At 43.4% G+C, this 14,774-nt stretch overlaps 1 protein-coding gene across 1 annotated transcript in view; it reads left to right on the plus strand.

The window, feature by feature from the left end:
- Positions 1-14,774, plus strand: part of M1ap (meiosis 1 associated protein) — an 84,609-nt gene that overhangs the window by 47,525 nt on the left and 22,310 nt on the right. The window contains exons 5-7 of the mRNA XM_034512541.2: positions 9,012-9,182; positions 10,682-10,844; positions 11,470-11,611. Coding sequence (XP_034368432.1) covers positions 9,012-9,182; positions 10,682-10,844; positions 11,470-11,611 — 476 coding nt within the window. The remainder of the gene's footprint in view (positions 1-9,011; positions 9,183-10,681; positions 10,845-11,469; positions 11,612-14,774) is intronic.

Consider the following 14,774-nt stretch of genomic DNA (forward strand, 5'->3'; position numbering starts at 1 on the left):
AGGATCACACTCCTGCACACACATACATACACTCCCACACATAAAATAAAGGGAAAAATTAAATTAAAATCTAAGCCAACTAAAAGTACTTTCTGCTAAGTGCAAAGACCTGAGGCCCCATACCGTAGTTCAATCTCTAGGACCCACTCAGTAGTAGAAGAAGAAAACTGACTCTTGCAAGTTGCCATCTGACTACCACATGCACACCATCACACACTTACACACCCACCACACACACATACACACAAATAAATGTAATTTTTAAATAATGTAGTTGGCAAGCATTGTTGGGCATAGATGGGAGAGAAAGTCTTAGGTCTAGTGAAGGCTGGATGCCCCAGGAGGTGGGAGTGGGTGAGTGGGTGGGGGTACATCCTCATAGAAGCAGGAGAAGGGGGGATGGAATAGGGGGTTCCTGGGTGGGAGGGAAATGGAGAAAAGGGATCACATCTGAAATGTAAATAAAATATCCAATTTTTAAAAAAGAACTCAAAAAAACATAAATGTCAAATAAATAAATAGATAAGTAAATAAATAAATAATTTTAAAGCTTAAAAAAAAGCCCTATGATGGCAAAGAACAACTGGAAAGCTAGGGGAAAGTACTGGGACTTGTAACACAGGGGAACTGATATCTAAATACAAAACTACAAGTCTTTTAGAGGGGAATTTGTAAATACCTTTGGAATTTGTATATTTGTTTTTGAGTCACCAGTTCCTCTGTCATGAACCCAGTATCCTGAAAACACTCTTCCAGTGATACAAAAGTGCAGACCCATGCAGAAGTACAGTCACAGTCATGCAGCCTAGGTGTGCACACGCGCACGCGCACGTGCGTGTGCTTTGGAATTTTCTTTGGTTTCAGAGACCTTTTCGACTTTGTCTTACTCAGCCTAGCTCACTCTGCAAGCCTGGTGATCCAAGTTCAATCCCCGGGTCTCACAGTGAAGTTAGGGAATGGACTCCCAAAAGTTGCCCTCTGACCTCCACACATCTGCACCCTGTGCACTTGCCACACATGTGCAGCAGTGTGCATATGCACGCACACACATAATAATGACAATAATTAATAAGTAAAATTTTACATGTTTAAAGGAGACAAGCGCAGCGCTGTGGCTGTTGGGGCTATGCCATCAGACTCCTTTCCATCCACCCTCCCCTTTCTTCTTTCCTTACCACCAAGCCTGTGAAAACACTACTTCCCAGACAGCTTCAACGTTTTTAACTTTGAAAATTATATGTCAGTTTACATGAAATACCTTTAAGTTATATGATATATGTTAATATCTGCAGAGGGAATAAAAGACTTTTGTTTGAAAACATGGTCTCCTTATGGGGCTGTGACTGTCCTGGTACTCATCAGGACCCATCCCGTAGCCAAATTCCCAGCAATTCTGCATCAGTCTCCCTAGTGCTTCGACTATAGCATGTGCTACCATGAAGAATTTAAATATCTCCTAAGGCCAGTGTTTAGCAAGCCAAATAATGCTCTATCTTTTTATTCTTTACTGATGTGGGGGGATGTGTGTAGAAGCCAGAGCACAGCAGTGCCATCCTCAGAAATGCCACCCACCTCCTTTGACACAGGGTCTCTGGTGGGTCTAGAGTTCACCAATTAGACTAGACTGGCTGTCCAGTGAGTCCAGGTATCCTTCTGCCTCCGCACCACCACACCCCAGCATTGTCACATGGGTTTGAACTCAGGCCCTCATGCTTGTGAGGCAAAACCCTTACCAACTGAGCCATCTCTCCAGCGCCAGATAATACTTTAGACTTTGGCCTACCTCAGTATCTACTAAGCAACCGCTTTCACATAGGGGCCTTAATTTTTTTTAATAAAATGAAAATAGGGCCTTTAAGAACTGTAGTTAAGATATATTTTCTTCCAATTTAGATCACATACTTCACTGAAAACAAAAAAGTAAAAGAAATGGCAAGGCTTTGAGCTTCTAAAATGTTCACATCTTTGTAGACTTCCAAGAGGCAATTTCTTAATCTTTATTCCCAAGATTACTTAAAAGTCTTCAATGGTTCCAGGTGTCCAGTGTCCGTATGTTATAGTCAATGGGTTCAGCCTAGCTATCACTACCATTCCCAGCTTACAATAATAGCTACTTCCCTGTTGCTGTGATAAAATACCATGACCAAAGCAGCTTATAGAAAAAAATTTGTTTGGGCTTATGGTTGTAGAGAGGGCAGAGTTCACAATGGTGGGTAATAGCAAGGCAGCAGGCGGCAGGCAGCAGGCATGCCAGCAGGAGCAGGAAGCTGAGAGCGTCAGCCACATCTTCAGCCGCAAACACAAAGCTAAAAGAGCAAGCTGTCTGTCGGGCAAAGCCTTAAGTTCTTCAAGCCCACTTCCTCCAGCACCCACATGGCAGTTCATAATAATCTAGAAAGCCAAGTCTATGGGCTTTTGCAGGCACACGCATGCACATAGAACACATACACACTTTCAGGTACACACACATACGCACTCACACACATACAATAAAATATTTTTAGAACAGACACCTCAAGCCGGGCGGTGGTGGCGCACGCCTTTAATCCCAGCACTTGGGAGGCAGAGGCAGGCATATTTCTGAGTTCAAGGCCAGCCTGGTCTACAGAGCTCCAGGACAGCCAAGACTACACAGAGAAACCCTGTCTCGAAAAAACAAACAAACAAACAAAAAGAACAGATACTTCAGTTGTGTGAGCTTGCTTCAAGGTTTACCTGATACCTACTGCTGTAGACATTACCTGATTTTCAATATCCAGCTCTTATTAGAGTTCAGTAAAGGCTGTCACTGTTTGTGACCACTAGGGGGCAGAATAAGTCCACACATAGACTGTGGATGCCGCCTCCTGTGGCTACAATGACTCAGGCAAGGCCGGTCCCATTTACCCATTAGGCACCCTGTCAGGGGCCTGTTTCATCATCATATACATAGAGCCTTAGAGCCTTGCTTTCTGGGAGGAGCTATTCTTCAGTATCTAAGAACACTGTCTCCCTTCCAACTGTCGGGTTTTGCACATTTAGTTTTGTTTGTGTGTTATACTGCAGTGGGTGCTGCTGTTCCTAACACAGTAAAGCAGAAGCCAAGGAGGATGACCTAGCAAAAAAACAGTTTGAAGAAAAAGAAAACACTTTTTTTTTTTTTTTTTTTTGCCTAAAAGAGTAGAGAAGAGTAAAAGGATGGACGTGTGGCACAGTTACTAGCATGCTTGCCTTACATGCATGACGCCCTGGGTTTGACTCTCAGCACCACATAAACTATACGGTATGGTGGTGAATGCCAGCCATTATCATCCCCACACTTGGAAAGTGGAGACAGGAAGACAAGAAGTTCAAGGTTGTCCTTGTCTACATAATGAGTTTGAGACCAAGCTGGGCCACATGAGACCCTGTTTCATCTTAGGGTGACAGTAAGAGAGTGGGGAGATAAAAAATGAAGGAGGAAGAAGAGGAGGAGGAAGAGGAAGAAGGCAGTGGTTGACCTACTGCATGCTGTTCTTAAACAATTTACACTGTAATGCTTCATGATAACTAAAAAATAGGTTATAGTGTCCCCACCCCTCCCAAGAACACACAACTAACAATATACAAGGCACAATTCAGGTCCTGATCTTTCCACTAAACCACACTGCCTTCATAAACCCAGGAAAAGAGCCTTCAGAAGAAATAAATTAACAAGTATGATTAATACTGCATAAATGAAGCTCATAAGCACCCAGTAGTTACTCATCAAAGATCATAAAAGCACAGCTCCTGGACAGTGTTCCAAGTCAAATGCTGGAGGAGGTGCAGGCCACGGATTAACAGAGTAATAAAAGCCCTAAGGAAGGAAGGAAGTCATGTGACAAGGAGACTAACTTAGCCGAAGCAGAAGAGTCACAGGAAAAGCAATGGGAGTAACAGGCCTTTGCCAAGGTCCCAGGCTGGGGGATGGGCAGGATGTACGTGAAAAGAAGCCTGCATCTAAATGGGGAAGATCAAATGTGTTCCCAACTAACAACAGTGGACAACACAAAATATAAAATGAGCTATCTGCCCCGCCACCATCACCTACAAATGGAGGGTGGGTCAGGACAGGTAACATTTGAATTTGATCTTGGAAAATAGGGTGGCAATGGGTGGCAATGAGGAGAAATAGCCTGAGTCATCATAGAGGAAGAGGAAGGTGGGATCTCCGAAGAGTGATGGTTCCAAGGCTCGAAGAAGAGGAGGTGACAGTAGAATACAACCTGAATCCTTAAGAAGAGCAGTGCTTGTCCCTGGAAGGATGCCATTTCTTCTGAGACGGTAAAATACAGGTTTAAACCTGAAGCCCAGCACCTCTGTGGAGACGACATGAGAATTTCATCAAACAAGAAAACTCTGCTGTTACTCTCCCTAGAGTATGTGAGTTAAGAGGTTAGAAATGGGGGTTGGAGAGATGGCTCAGCGGTGACACGCACTGCCTGCTCTTCCAGAGGACCTAGGTTTGAGTCCCGACAATTCCCAGCATTCACAGGGTGACTCACCACCACCTGTAACTCTAGTTCCAGGGAATCTAATGCCATTTTCTGGCCTCTGTGGACACTACACACATGGTCCCTGGACATGCATGCAGCCAAAACACCTATACACATAGAAATAATTTAATTGGAAATTTAAAAAGTTAGGAACGCTAACGGTGAACAGTGCTGGGAAGACTGCCTGCCTGACTCATCTGAAGAGTAAAGCAGGGCGTTCTCCACCGTACAATACGTGCCATGTTCAAGAATCCATTCTTCAGAGTCATTTTGCCTACATTCCCTCAGACATGTAGCTTCCCAACCTCAGAACTAATGGAAAAGCCGAACATTTTAGAGAAGGAATTGTCACTTACATAATCAACAAGAACAGAGGTGACATCCACATCTCTGCCACCAGGACACATCCAGGAGTCATTCTGTCCAGGAGCCATTCCTAGAGACAGTCCCTGCATCTTTGTTGCTTCCTCTCTTTGTGTTCTATTTCTGGTGAGTTTTCTCCCTACCCATCCTCCAAGCCATGACAAAACCATCAGTAAAGCTACTGCAAAACCTTGCGGCTTGCATGTCACCCTTGTGCATGACGCCATGCTTATCTTTTGATCTAGTTTTAGCATATTTGCTGTTTAAAAAAAAATTCTCCTTCATTTTTTTTCTTTTACCTTTCTTTTAAAAGTATGGTTTCACTATGTTTCTCTGGCTCACCTGGAAGGCTCTATGTAAAACAGGCTGGCTTTGAACTTACAGAGATCCACCTACCTCTGCCTCCTGCATGCTGGGTAAAGCATGGGCCACCACACCCAGTTTCATCTCCCTCTTCTTAACAGAACTGCTTTTCCTTGGTGTCACCATTCCATGTTAGCTTTACAGTTTTAAGTACTTTAGAAAACCCTTTTTGTTGTTGTTGATGCTGCTGGTGGTGGTGTTATTGTTGACGAGAATGATGATGATGCTGTTTCATCCTATGAATAATGATGTCTTGTCCCCCTCCTGTTCCCCATCATGGGAGTTTCCAATCTTCTACCCTTTATATTTACTTCTCTGAGACTCTCGTTTTTATTTATTTTTACTTTATGTATATGAATGTTCAGTATGTACGTGCACCACATATGTGCCCAGGGAAGTCAGAGGGTGGCCAGCTGGATCCCCTGAAACAGGAATTACGGGCAGTCATTAGCTAAATTGTAGGTGTGGGGAATTGAACCCATGTCTCCTGAAAAAGCAGCTAGTGCTCTTAACCACTGAGCCACCTCTCCAGCCCCTCAATTCCATCTCTCTAGCTCTATCCTTGCCCTCATTGCTTTAATAGTTCTTTTGCCTCACTAAGGACAAACTCCCTCACTCCCAAACGTGTTACTCAAGTCAAAGTTCAAAGGCTTAGAAAAAAAGAGTAATCAGCTATCAGGTGTTTGCCTAAACCATCACCAGATGATCCACATTAGATTTTAAAAATGCTTGTTTGGCGATATCTTGTGCTTATTATTATAGTACCATAAAACACAGTGGAGCAGATGGGAATTTGAGAAGGAATGCTCCAGAATGCTGCTTTTAAAATTCCACAGGGGCAGAGAGTTGTGTGTCCCTGATGAAATGAACGAAACAGCTAGTAATGAGTGGATCTGCCTGACCATTTAGCAGAGTTGATCAAGCTAGCCAAAAGGGGGGGGGGGGAGTATTTGCTATCCCTAAGTCCTTGAATGAGTGTGAAGTCATCCAGCTCCCTGTGCCTCCTGTGTTGGAGCCAGCACCATGGACTGAACCTTCTTTGTTCTTGCGGTGGAGAAGTCTGCCACCTCTACCAGCTTCTCCTCAGGAATGTCGTTCTAGAAATAAACCGCCTGGCATTCGTGAGTCACACACAGAAGTTAATTCATTTGAACCACTGACTTTTCTTAGGCCCTTTGTATTTCAGTGGACACTCAGGGTTTCTCCTCAGGTCTTCCCTCCTGGCCTCTGTCCATGCCTCCACTGCTTTCTCTCTGGCTTTTCCTGACCTTTATGTAGAAGCAGACCCCAGCACCAGGTAGAACTGGCCGAATTCAGAAGGGCCCCAGGAAAGCCTGTTAACTCACCTACCCAGAGCCTCTCATCACACACCATCTCTCATCACACACCAGCCTAGCCCCTCTTCTTTGATGCCAATCACACTTGTGAAACAGTGTGCCAATGTGTAACTCTGTAATCTGTACAATAAGGTAGGGCCAATACAATAGTTCATCTTTTTTCTTGTAAATATTCAAATTCATTTTAACAGAGGTAATAGTTAAACACATTTTTACTATAAATGGTAACAGAACTGGCATGTCCCTCATTAATAACTAACCAGCATTGCTGTGTTGTTTTTCATAGCTTTTATATTCTAGAATATTTTTGGTGTTTTCTAAAGATTTATTTTATTTATGTGGGTTGTACGTGCATGTGTGCGTGTGTGTGTGTGTGTGTGTTTGTGTGTGTGTGTAGGGGCCCATGAATGGCGGAGGAGGACATTGGACCCCTCCTTGGAGCTGGAGTACAATGTGACCTCGAGGACTGAGTTCTGGTCCTTTGCAAGAATCATAAGCACTCTTAACTTTGAAGTCATCTCTCCAGCGTCCTAGGATATTTCAAAACAGAAATGCACAATTAAGATAATTTTAAAGAATATAGGAGTGTGAATAAAAAGGGAATGTGTCTCCGAATCCTGCCCATTTCTGTTCCCCAGCAGCTAATAGCTGGATGGCAGCCTTTCAGACCTTTATAATAGGTGTGTGTATATACTCATGGATGCACAATTGCATGTACATATTCATGGATTCATGTTCACAGATAGTTTTACGTTCATACAAATGGGATCATATTGCACCTTTGTAAATATTCATGTTGGCAAATTTAGCTTTAAATCTGTTAATGATTACATAGTACAAATCAGTTTGAGTATGTCATAATTTATTTAAACATTCCTCTATTGATGGACACTAACTAGACTGCTTCCTGTTTGGAGTTTGATTGCTGGGGTGATAATACTGAGCTGATCGTCTTTGTGTAAGTCTCTTGTGTGCGCTCCAAGAATGTGTCTAGGACAGATACTAATACATACTTGATATGTCAAAAGATAGGTATGCTTAAAGTTTATAGTTTTCAAAATTTATAAAATTAAAAATTAGGTGCATGTAACGGTTCATGTTGATAATCCCAGGAATTGGAAAGAAAGGTAGGAGGCTTGTGACACATTCAAGGCCTGGTCTACACAGTGAACGCTGGGTCAGGGAAGCTATGTAGTATAACTTTGTCTCAAAAAAATGTTTAATTAAAAATTAAACACTTTGCAGGTGGTGGTGGCACACTCCTTTGATCTCAGCACTGGGAGGCAGAGCAGGCAGGCCTCTTTATTATTTTTTATTATTTTATTTATTTGTCTCTGAGTTTGAAGTCAGCCTAGTCTACAGAGCAAATTTCAGGACATAAAGAAACCCTGTCTCAGAAAACTAAATAAACAAACAAACACTTAACTGGGTGTGGTAGTGCATGTCTTTAATCCCGGCTCTTGAGGGGTAGAAGCAGGGAGCTCTCTCTATGAGTTCAAAGTCAGCCTGATCTACATAGTGAGATCCAGGACAGCCCAAGATACACAGTTAGACCCTGTCGCAAAATAATAATAGTAGTAGTAACAATGATAATAGAAAGATGCCTCAGCACTTGCTGCTCTCCCAGAGGTCCTGAGTTCACTTCCCCAGCACACAAGGATCTCATGACCATCTGTAACTCCAGCTTAGGGGTTTGCATGCACACACCTGCATATAGACACATACACATAATTAAACATTTAAAAGAAGTGAGTCAGCAATTAAGAGTACCAGCTGTTCTTCCAAATTCAATTCCCAGCACCACAAGGCAGCTCACAGCCGCCGTCTCTAACTCCACTACTGGTGCATAAACATACGTGCAGACGAAGCACCCAAAACACATAAATAATTTTTTAACATTTTTAGATTTACTGTATTATTTCATGTGTGCAAGTCTTTTGCCTGCATGTATATATTTGTACCACATGCATGCCTGGTGCCTACTGAGGTCCAAAGAGGTGTTGGATCTCTTGGGACTTGGGTTACAGATGGTTGTGTGCCACCATGTGGGTGCTGCTATCAAACCCAGATCCTCTGCAAGAACAAGTGTTCTCAGCAGCTGAGTTATCCATCTCTCCAGCTCCAACACAAAAACAATTTTCAACTAAAACAAATCTTTTTAAAATAATTGTAAAAACTTATGTTTCACTTTTAATTACATCTGTTTGCATGTGTGAGTACAGGTACTCTCACATTTTAGACGAGAGAGCATCAGACCCCAGGAGTTAGCAATCCAGCCAGTTTGTGTGCCAAATGATATAGATGCCAGGACTTGAACTCAGGTCCTCTGCAAGAGCAGTATATACTCTTAATGGTTCAGTCATCTTCCCAGCCTCCCCTGGGGAAAAACTGAATGAATAAATATTAAGATTGAAAGACCCTACTTTAACCACTATTTTCCTTTCTTCTGCAGAGAGTTCTATCCTGGAAGCTGACATTGTCCTCGAGACTCTAGACAACGATGTTGTCAGTATGGAGGTCTTCTTCAAAGCCTGGCTGCACAACAGTGAAACTGACCAGGAAAACATCCACCTTTTTCTTACTCCACAGAGTCTTTCTCCTTCCAGAGCCGAGGCTAATCCAAGTATACAACCCTGAAAAGATAGATTCTGTAGACTAAGAGTATCCTTGTCTAGAGTTAGAACTCTGGATGACTCTAGAGAGGCAGCAAAATACAGATAATCTGAGGCCCAGGGTGAGAATTGGGTGAGAATTGGGTGAAGCTGTCTAGTGATGAGGAAAAGTTCTCAACAGTGACCATCCCAGCCAGCAAGGCCAAAGTAGTGACAAAAGCAAAGTCCTGTCACCTTGGTGGTAAGACAATGGCTACACCATATAAAGATACAGATAATCAAGCACTTTTCTCAATATTCTCACTCAGCATGGTAGGCATTATCAGTACTCTAACTTAAAAGATTCTTTTACTTTGATAATACCAACACTGCCTGTTCTGAGAAGAATAAATAGAAGTCTTCTCACTGGGGCTTAAGAGATGGCTCAGTGGCTAAGAGTACTTGTTGTTCTTATGGAGGATCTAGACTCAGGTCTCAGCACCCACATGGAGCTCACAGTCACAGGCCCCACGTGGCAGCCTGGTCATTCCACACATCACCATCCCCTTCTCACAAGGATCCAGTGTTCATAGACTCACACATTTGCCATAGATATTCAAACCAGAGATACATATTTTAACACCTTGTACCATCAAGGAGTCAGGCTCAGAGCAGAAGAACATTGAAGGTAACCTGAAGGTAACTGCTGGGGTAGAAATACAAAATCCCGATATACCCCTCAAACCACAGCACTCATGGGGTAGAGGCAGGAGAAGCAGGAGTTCCAGCTACATAGCAAGTCAAAGGTCAATCTGGGCTGCAAGAAATCCTGTCAAAAAAATTAAAAAAAAAAAAAAAAAAGTTTAATAGAGCAGAGTGCCATACACAGAGTAGTCTAGCTCAGTACCAGTTTATACACGCCTGACATCTTACCACCGCTGTGCTCTGAGGCCTTCTACTCAGTTCAATACTCGAGTTCCTTTTAGGGCATTAAAAATAAGCTATTTCAGGAACTTGTGCCTCCCACAGCCCCTGATGGCCCCTAGAAGAGCCCAGAGGAAAACAGTAGCAGTCAGCTGACTCTCTGACTTCCGCTTTCCTGCTCTTCCTTCATCTGACTAGCACACTTGCCAAAGCCACAGGGAAGCAGCAGAGGCAAGATTTCCTAATGTGATACCCAAGGGCCTCTGCATACTTTACCATTAGCTGCTCCACCAAGGATTCGTGGTCCTCTTGAATGACAAGGCAGACCTCTTGCTGAGACAACATCTCAGCCAGCCCAGCAGTAAAGCAAGGGGCAAGCATGTCAGGCTCAGAGAATAAATACACTGTTTAAAGCAATAGTTAGACATCAGGTAGCAGAGCTGCTTTACCTCCTCAAACCAAGCAGTCTTTCTTTGTCCCATCCCCCACCTTCTCCTGACCCTTACCTGCTTAGTGAATATAAACTTGTAGTAATTGTTGTTTCTTAAAGGCATAGCCTGAGGCAACTTGTAACCTAGTCTCTTCTCTAACTCTCCTTTTATTGTAGTATGTCTGAAATGTGATCTCCAAGAGCGATTTCTCAGCCCATCCCTGCTTCCTGGTACAGCTGATGGCACGTCGAGAGTAGATGACCCCAAAGGAGACATCAGCTCGCTCTACCACATGGCATCCCCGTCTTCAGACCCTCCGTATAAGCTGCAAGTGATCAAGTAAGCTTTGAGGAAGCCTCACCAGTCTAAGCTGTTCTTACTGGTTCTGTGATTACATCTCTGCAGTCAGGCAGCCATCAGTGACCAATAGCAGTTACAAGCTTGTCATAAAGAAAGTAAGGCTGGGCTCCTCAGCAAGTGGAAGCCAGAGGAGCAGATGTAGGCTTGCTACCACCGAAGACTTGGAGATACAGGCAAGAATTGGAAACATGGCCTCTGAGTGCAGAGAAAGGCAAGATTGATAAAGGCGGCCAACCATCCAATGGATGTTTATCAAAAGCCTGTTAGGATTAGTACAGGAATGCACCTTTCAAAGGGAAGAGGGTATCAAGATCCAACCCCCACCCTACCACTACTCTAGGTACTAGAATTGCCGCTTCAGGGGACCCAGCTCTCAAGCAGAACAGTGATGGCAAAGCCCGGCTTTGCCACTTTCTCGTTCTTAATATAAGGCCCCAGGTGAATACTGTTGAGCTCTGAAAACTTTCAGTGTGCAGACTCCATGTTCGACACTAACCGCACACGCTGTAATTTACGCAGCCTGATCGGCAGTAAGATCCAGAGCTGCATTCAGATGGGTGTGGCTAGAGGTCCGGATACCACTAAGGAAGTCTTTCTTTTCCAGGGCTTTGAGATCTGGTGGGATCTGTGAGTCCCTGACCTATGGACTGCCCTTCATCCTCAGACCCACAAGCTGTTGGCAACTGGACTGGGATGAACTGGAGACAAATCAACAGCATTTTCATGCCCTGTGTCACTGCTTGCTGGTGCGTGCTCTACCCAGGCAAGAATGCTCAAGTAACAACTAGACAAAACCAGCCACTAACACTGCTCCCTAATCCCCGACCTGCATCAACCCTAGAAAGGATGGAAATTCTGGAAACACACTGAAATTTGCAGTAAATATATGTCGCCTCTGTTAGATGAGCCCAAAGGAGACATTAGTACACTGTAGCAGACGGCTGTTCAGGCAGCAGCTATAACAAGCTGACCAACTGACAAGTGTGGTACAAAAGAACCAACCCGTTCCAGACAAATGCTACTGTTTATATCCTTGATTTATTTGTTTTGTGTCCATATGTGTAGGGGGTGGTGCACAAATGCCATGGCACATGTGCAGAGATCAGAGGACAGCGCTCGGGATTCAGTTCTACCCTCATAGGGTCTTGGAGAATGAACTCAGGTTGTCAGATGTGGCAGCAGTCAATTTTACTGAGCATGCCACTTCTCTGGGCCCAGGTGCTGCTCTCATTGATGCCATGGCTAGTAAGTCCAGGAATTCATATCCTATCTCTAAGTGTCAGGTAAAAGTCAGTTTGGGGGTAGCAGTTAGAAGCATGGACGAAAAAGCAGTGCAAGGCTACTCAGCTTGTACGCAGAATGCTTCTTGAACTCAGCCATAGCCCTTTGTTTTATAACCTTTAAACAAAAGTAATGATACATTAAAATGTACTTCCTTTCAGACTTAGGTAGTAAAAGCACTTGCCACGCAAGCCTGATACTCTAAGTTCAAACCCCAGGATCCACAGTGGAGAATACAAACACACTTAGGAAATTGTCCTCTGGCCTCCACTCATGCACAGTGGCACACTTGTACCCACACTCACACACAAACACTGTACATCACACACAAGAATAACAATAAATGTGCTAAGTCCCAGAGCCTTCTAACACTGTATGATTTATCACAGGTCATTGAAGGAACAATCTCTGGTCCTGACCCATGGTTAAGTCCTAGATATGCATTCAGTGATGACGTAATAGACATATCAGTTTACTCTGTAATGGAGGAGACAGAAATATACGTATACATATATATACACACACACATATGATATATATATACACACATATATACATATATATGTATATATACATATATAGAGAGACTATATATATAGACTATGATATATATATATGTATATACATGTATATACATATATATCATAGACTAATAGTATTAGAAGTCACGGCTAGAAAATACAACAGAGAACTATTTGTAGGCATATATAATCAATTAGAGCTCAGTGAAGAATGGCATGTGAAGGGGGCGAGGTAGATGAAATATCTAAGAGATGCTTGGCATCTGACTTGAACATCAAGATACCAACCCTTGGAACAGAAGCAAATTAAAACAAAACAAAAATACGTGCACAGAAACTAATGTGGCTTGCCCAACTCCACACAGTTGCCCTCTGACCCTACACATGCGCTGTGGCACCCACACCCACACACAAATTAAACACTCAGACTAACAATAACTATTTGTAAAAGGAAAACCAGTAAGGGGCTAGAGAGGCAGTGTTGCAGTTATAAGAGCTTACTGCTCTTGCAGAGGACCCAGCTTTAGTTCCCAGTGTCCACATCAGAAGGCTCACAAACCCCTGTGACTCCAGTTCCAGGGATCTGATCCCTTTATCTGGTTTCCACTAACACACACACACACTCAGACCCACATGCATACACATAATTAAAAAAAAAAAAAAAAAAAAAACAGAAAGGAAAGAAGCCAGATGTGGTGGTACTTGACTTTAATTCCAACTCTTAAGAAAACAGAGGCAGGCCGGGCAGTGGTGGCGCACACCTTTAATCCCAGCACTTGGGAGGCAGAGGCAGGCAGATTTCTGAGTTCAAGGCCAGCCTGGTCTACAAAGTGAGTTCCAGGACAGCCAGGGCTATACAGAGAAGACCTGTCTCGAAAAATAAAACAAAACAATAAAAAAGAAAAGAAAACAGAGGCAGGCTGATCTTCGTGAGTTCAAGACTACCCTGGTCTACATTGCAAGTGCTGGGCTAACCAGAACTATCTATAGATGAGATTCTGTCTAAAAAAAGAAAGAAAGAAAATTAATGCAATACTTAAATCAAAGTAAAATAATTGAAAAGAGAATCTAAGGACAAAATAATGAATACATACCTGCACTTACCTGACCTAGTGCTAAAGAGCTGGCACAGAATTTAAGAGCACATGCTGCTCTTCCAGAGAACCTGAGTTCAGTTCCCAGCACCCACCTGGCCTGCTCACCACCACCTGTAACTCCAGGGAAAGCCAACACCTCTGCTCTGCACAGGTACCTGCTCTCACTCTGCACAGACCCACACATATACAGCTAAAAATAAAATACAAAACAAAGGTTTGACCAAGATGGACCAGAGTGACAGACATGTGTCACTCATGAGTGATAGGCACAAAGGAAAGGACAACAGAGTGCTGTTTTTCACTGTCAGAAGCAGGCTTCTTTTCCTGTTTCTTGTGGTGTCCACCCACTGAGTTCCTGTTTCTGATCTGAAGAAGGCCACTCCTCTTTACAGAGCAGAGACAACAGATCAATCAGTTCTGTGACTGCCCCTCAGCTCAGTTTACTGTCCTCCACCCACGTCCTCAGTCTCTGAGATGATCCATCACTCAGCAAGCATTTCTTGCTTGCTTCAACCAGTGCCTTCAATCCCTTTTCTTCTCTTTTTGACATATTGGAGGTTGAACCCAGGACCTCACATACACTAGTCAAACAACTCTACCCGATTCTGTATCCCCAGACTTCCATTTATTTGTTTGTTTGTTTATGTATTTAGTCTGAGACGGGTCTCATTTTAAGTTACCCAGGGACTTGAATTTAATCTGCAGCCCAAATAAGTCTTGAATTCAAGACCTCCCTGATCCTGCTTTCAATACAGCTTTGTTTGTTTGTTTGTTTGTTTGTTTTAAAGTCAGGATCTCATGTAGCCCAGGTTAATATTCTTAAACTTGCTATGTAGCAGAGGATAATCTTTATGCTTTCTTTTCTTGGTTTTTCGAGACAGGGTTTCTCTGTGTAGCCCTGGCTGTCCTGGAACTCACTCTGTAGACCAGGCTGGCCTCGAACTCAGAAATCCGCCTGCCTCTGCCTCCCAAGTGCTGGGATTAAAGGCGTGCGCCACCACAGCCCGGCA

Source organism: Arvicanthis niloticus, chromosome 9, assembly GCF_011762505.2.
Source record: "Arvicanthis niloticus isolate mArvNil1 chromosome 9, mArvNil1.pat.X, whole genome shotgun sequence".
Lineage (NCBI taxonomy): Eukaryota > Metazoa > Chordata > Mammalia > Rodentia > Muridae > Arvicanthis > Arvicanthis niloticus.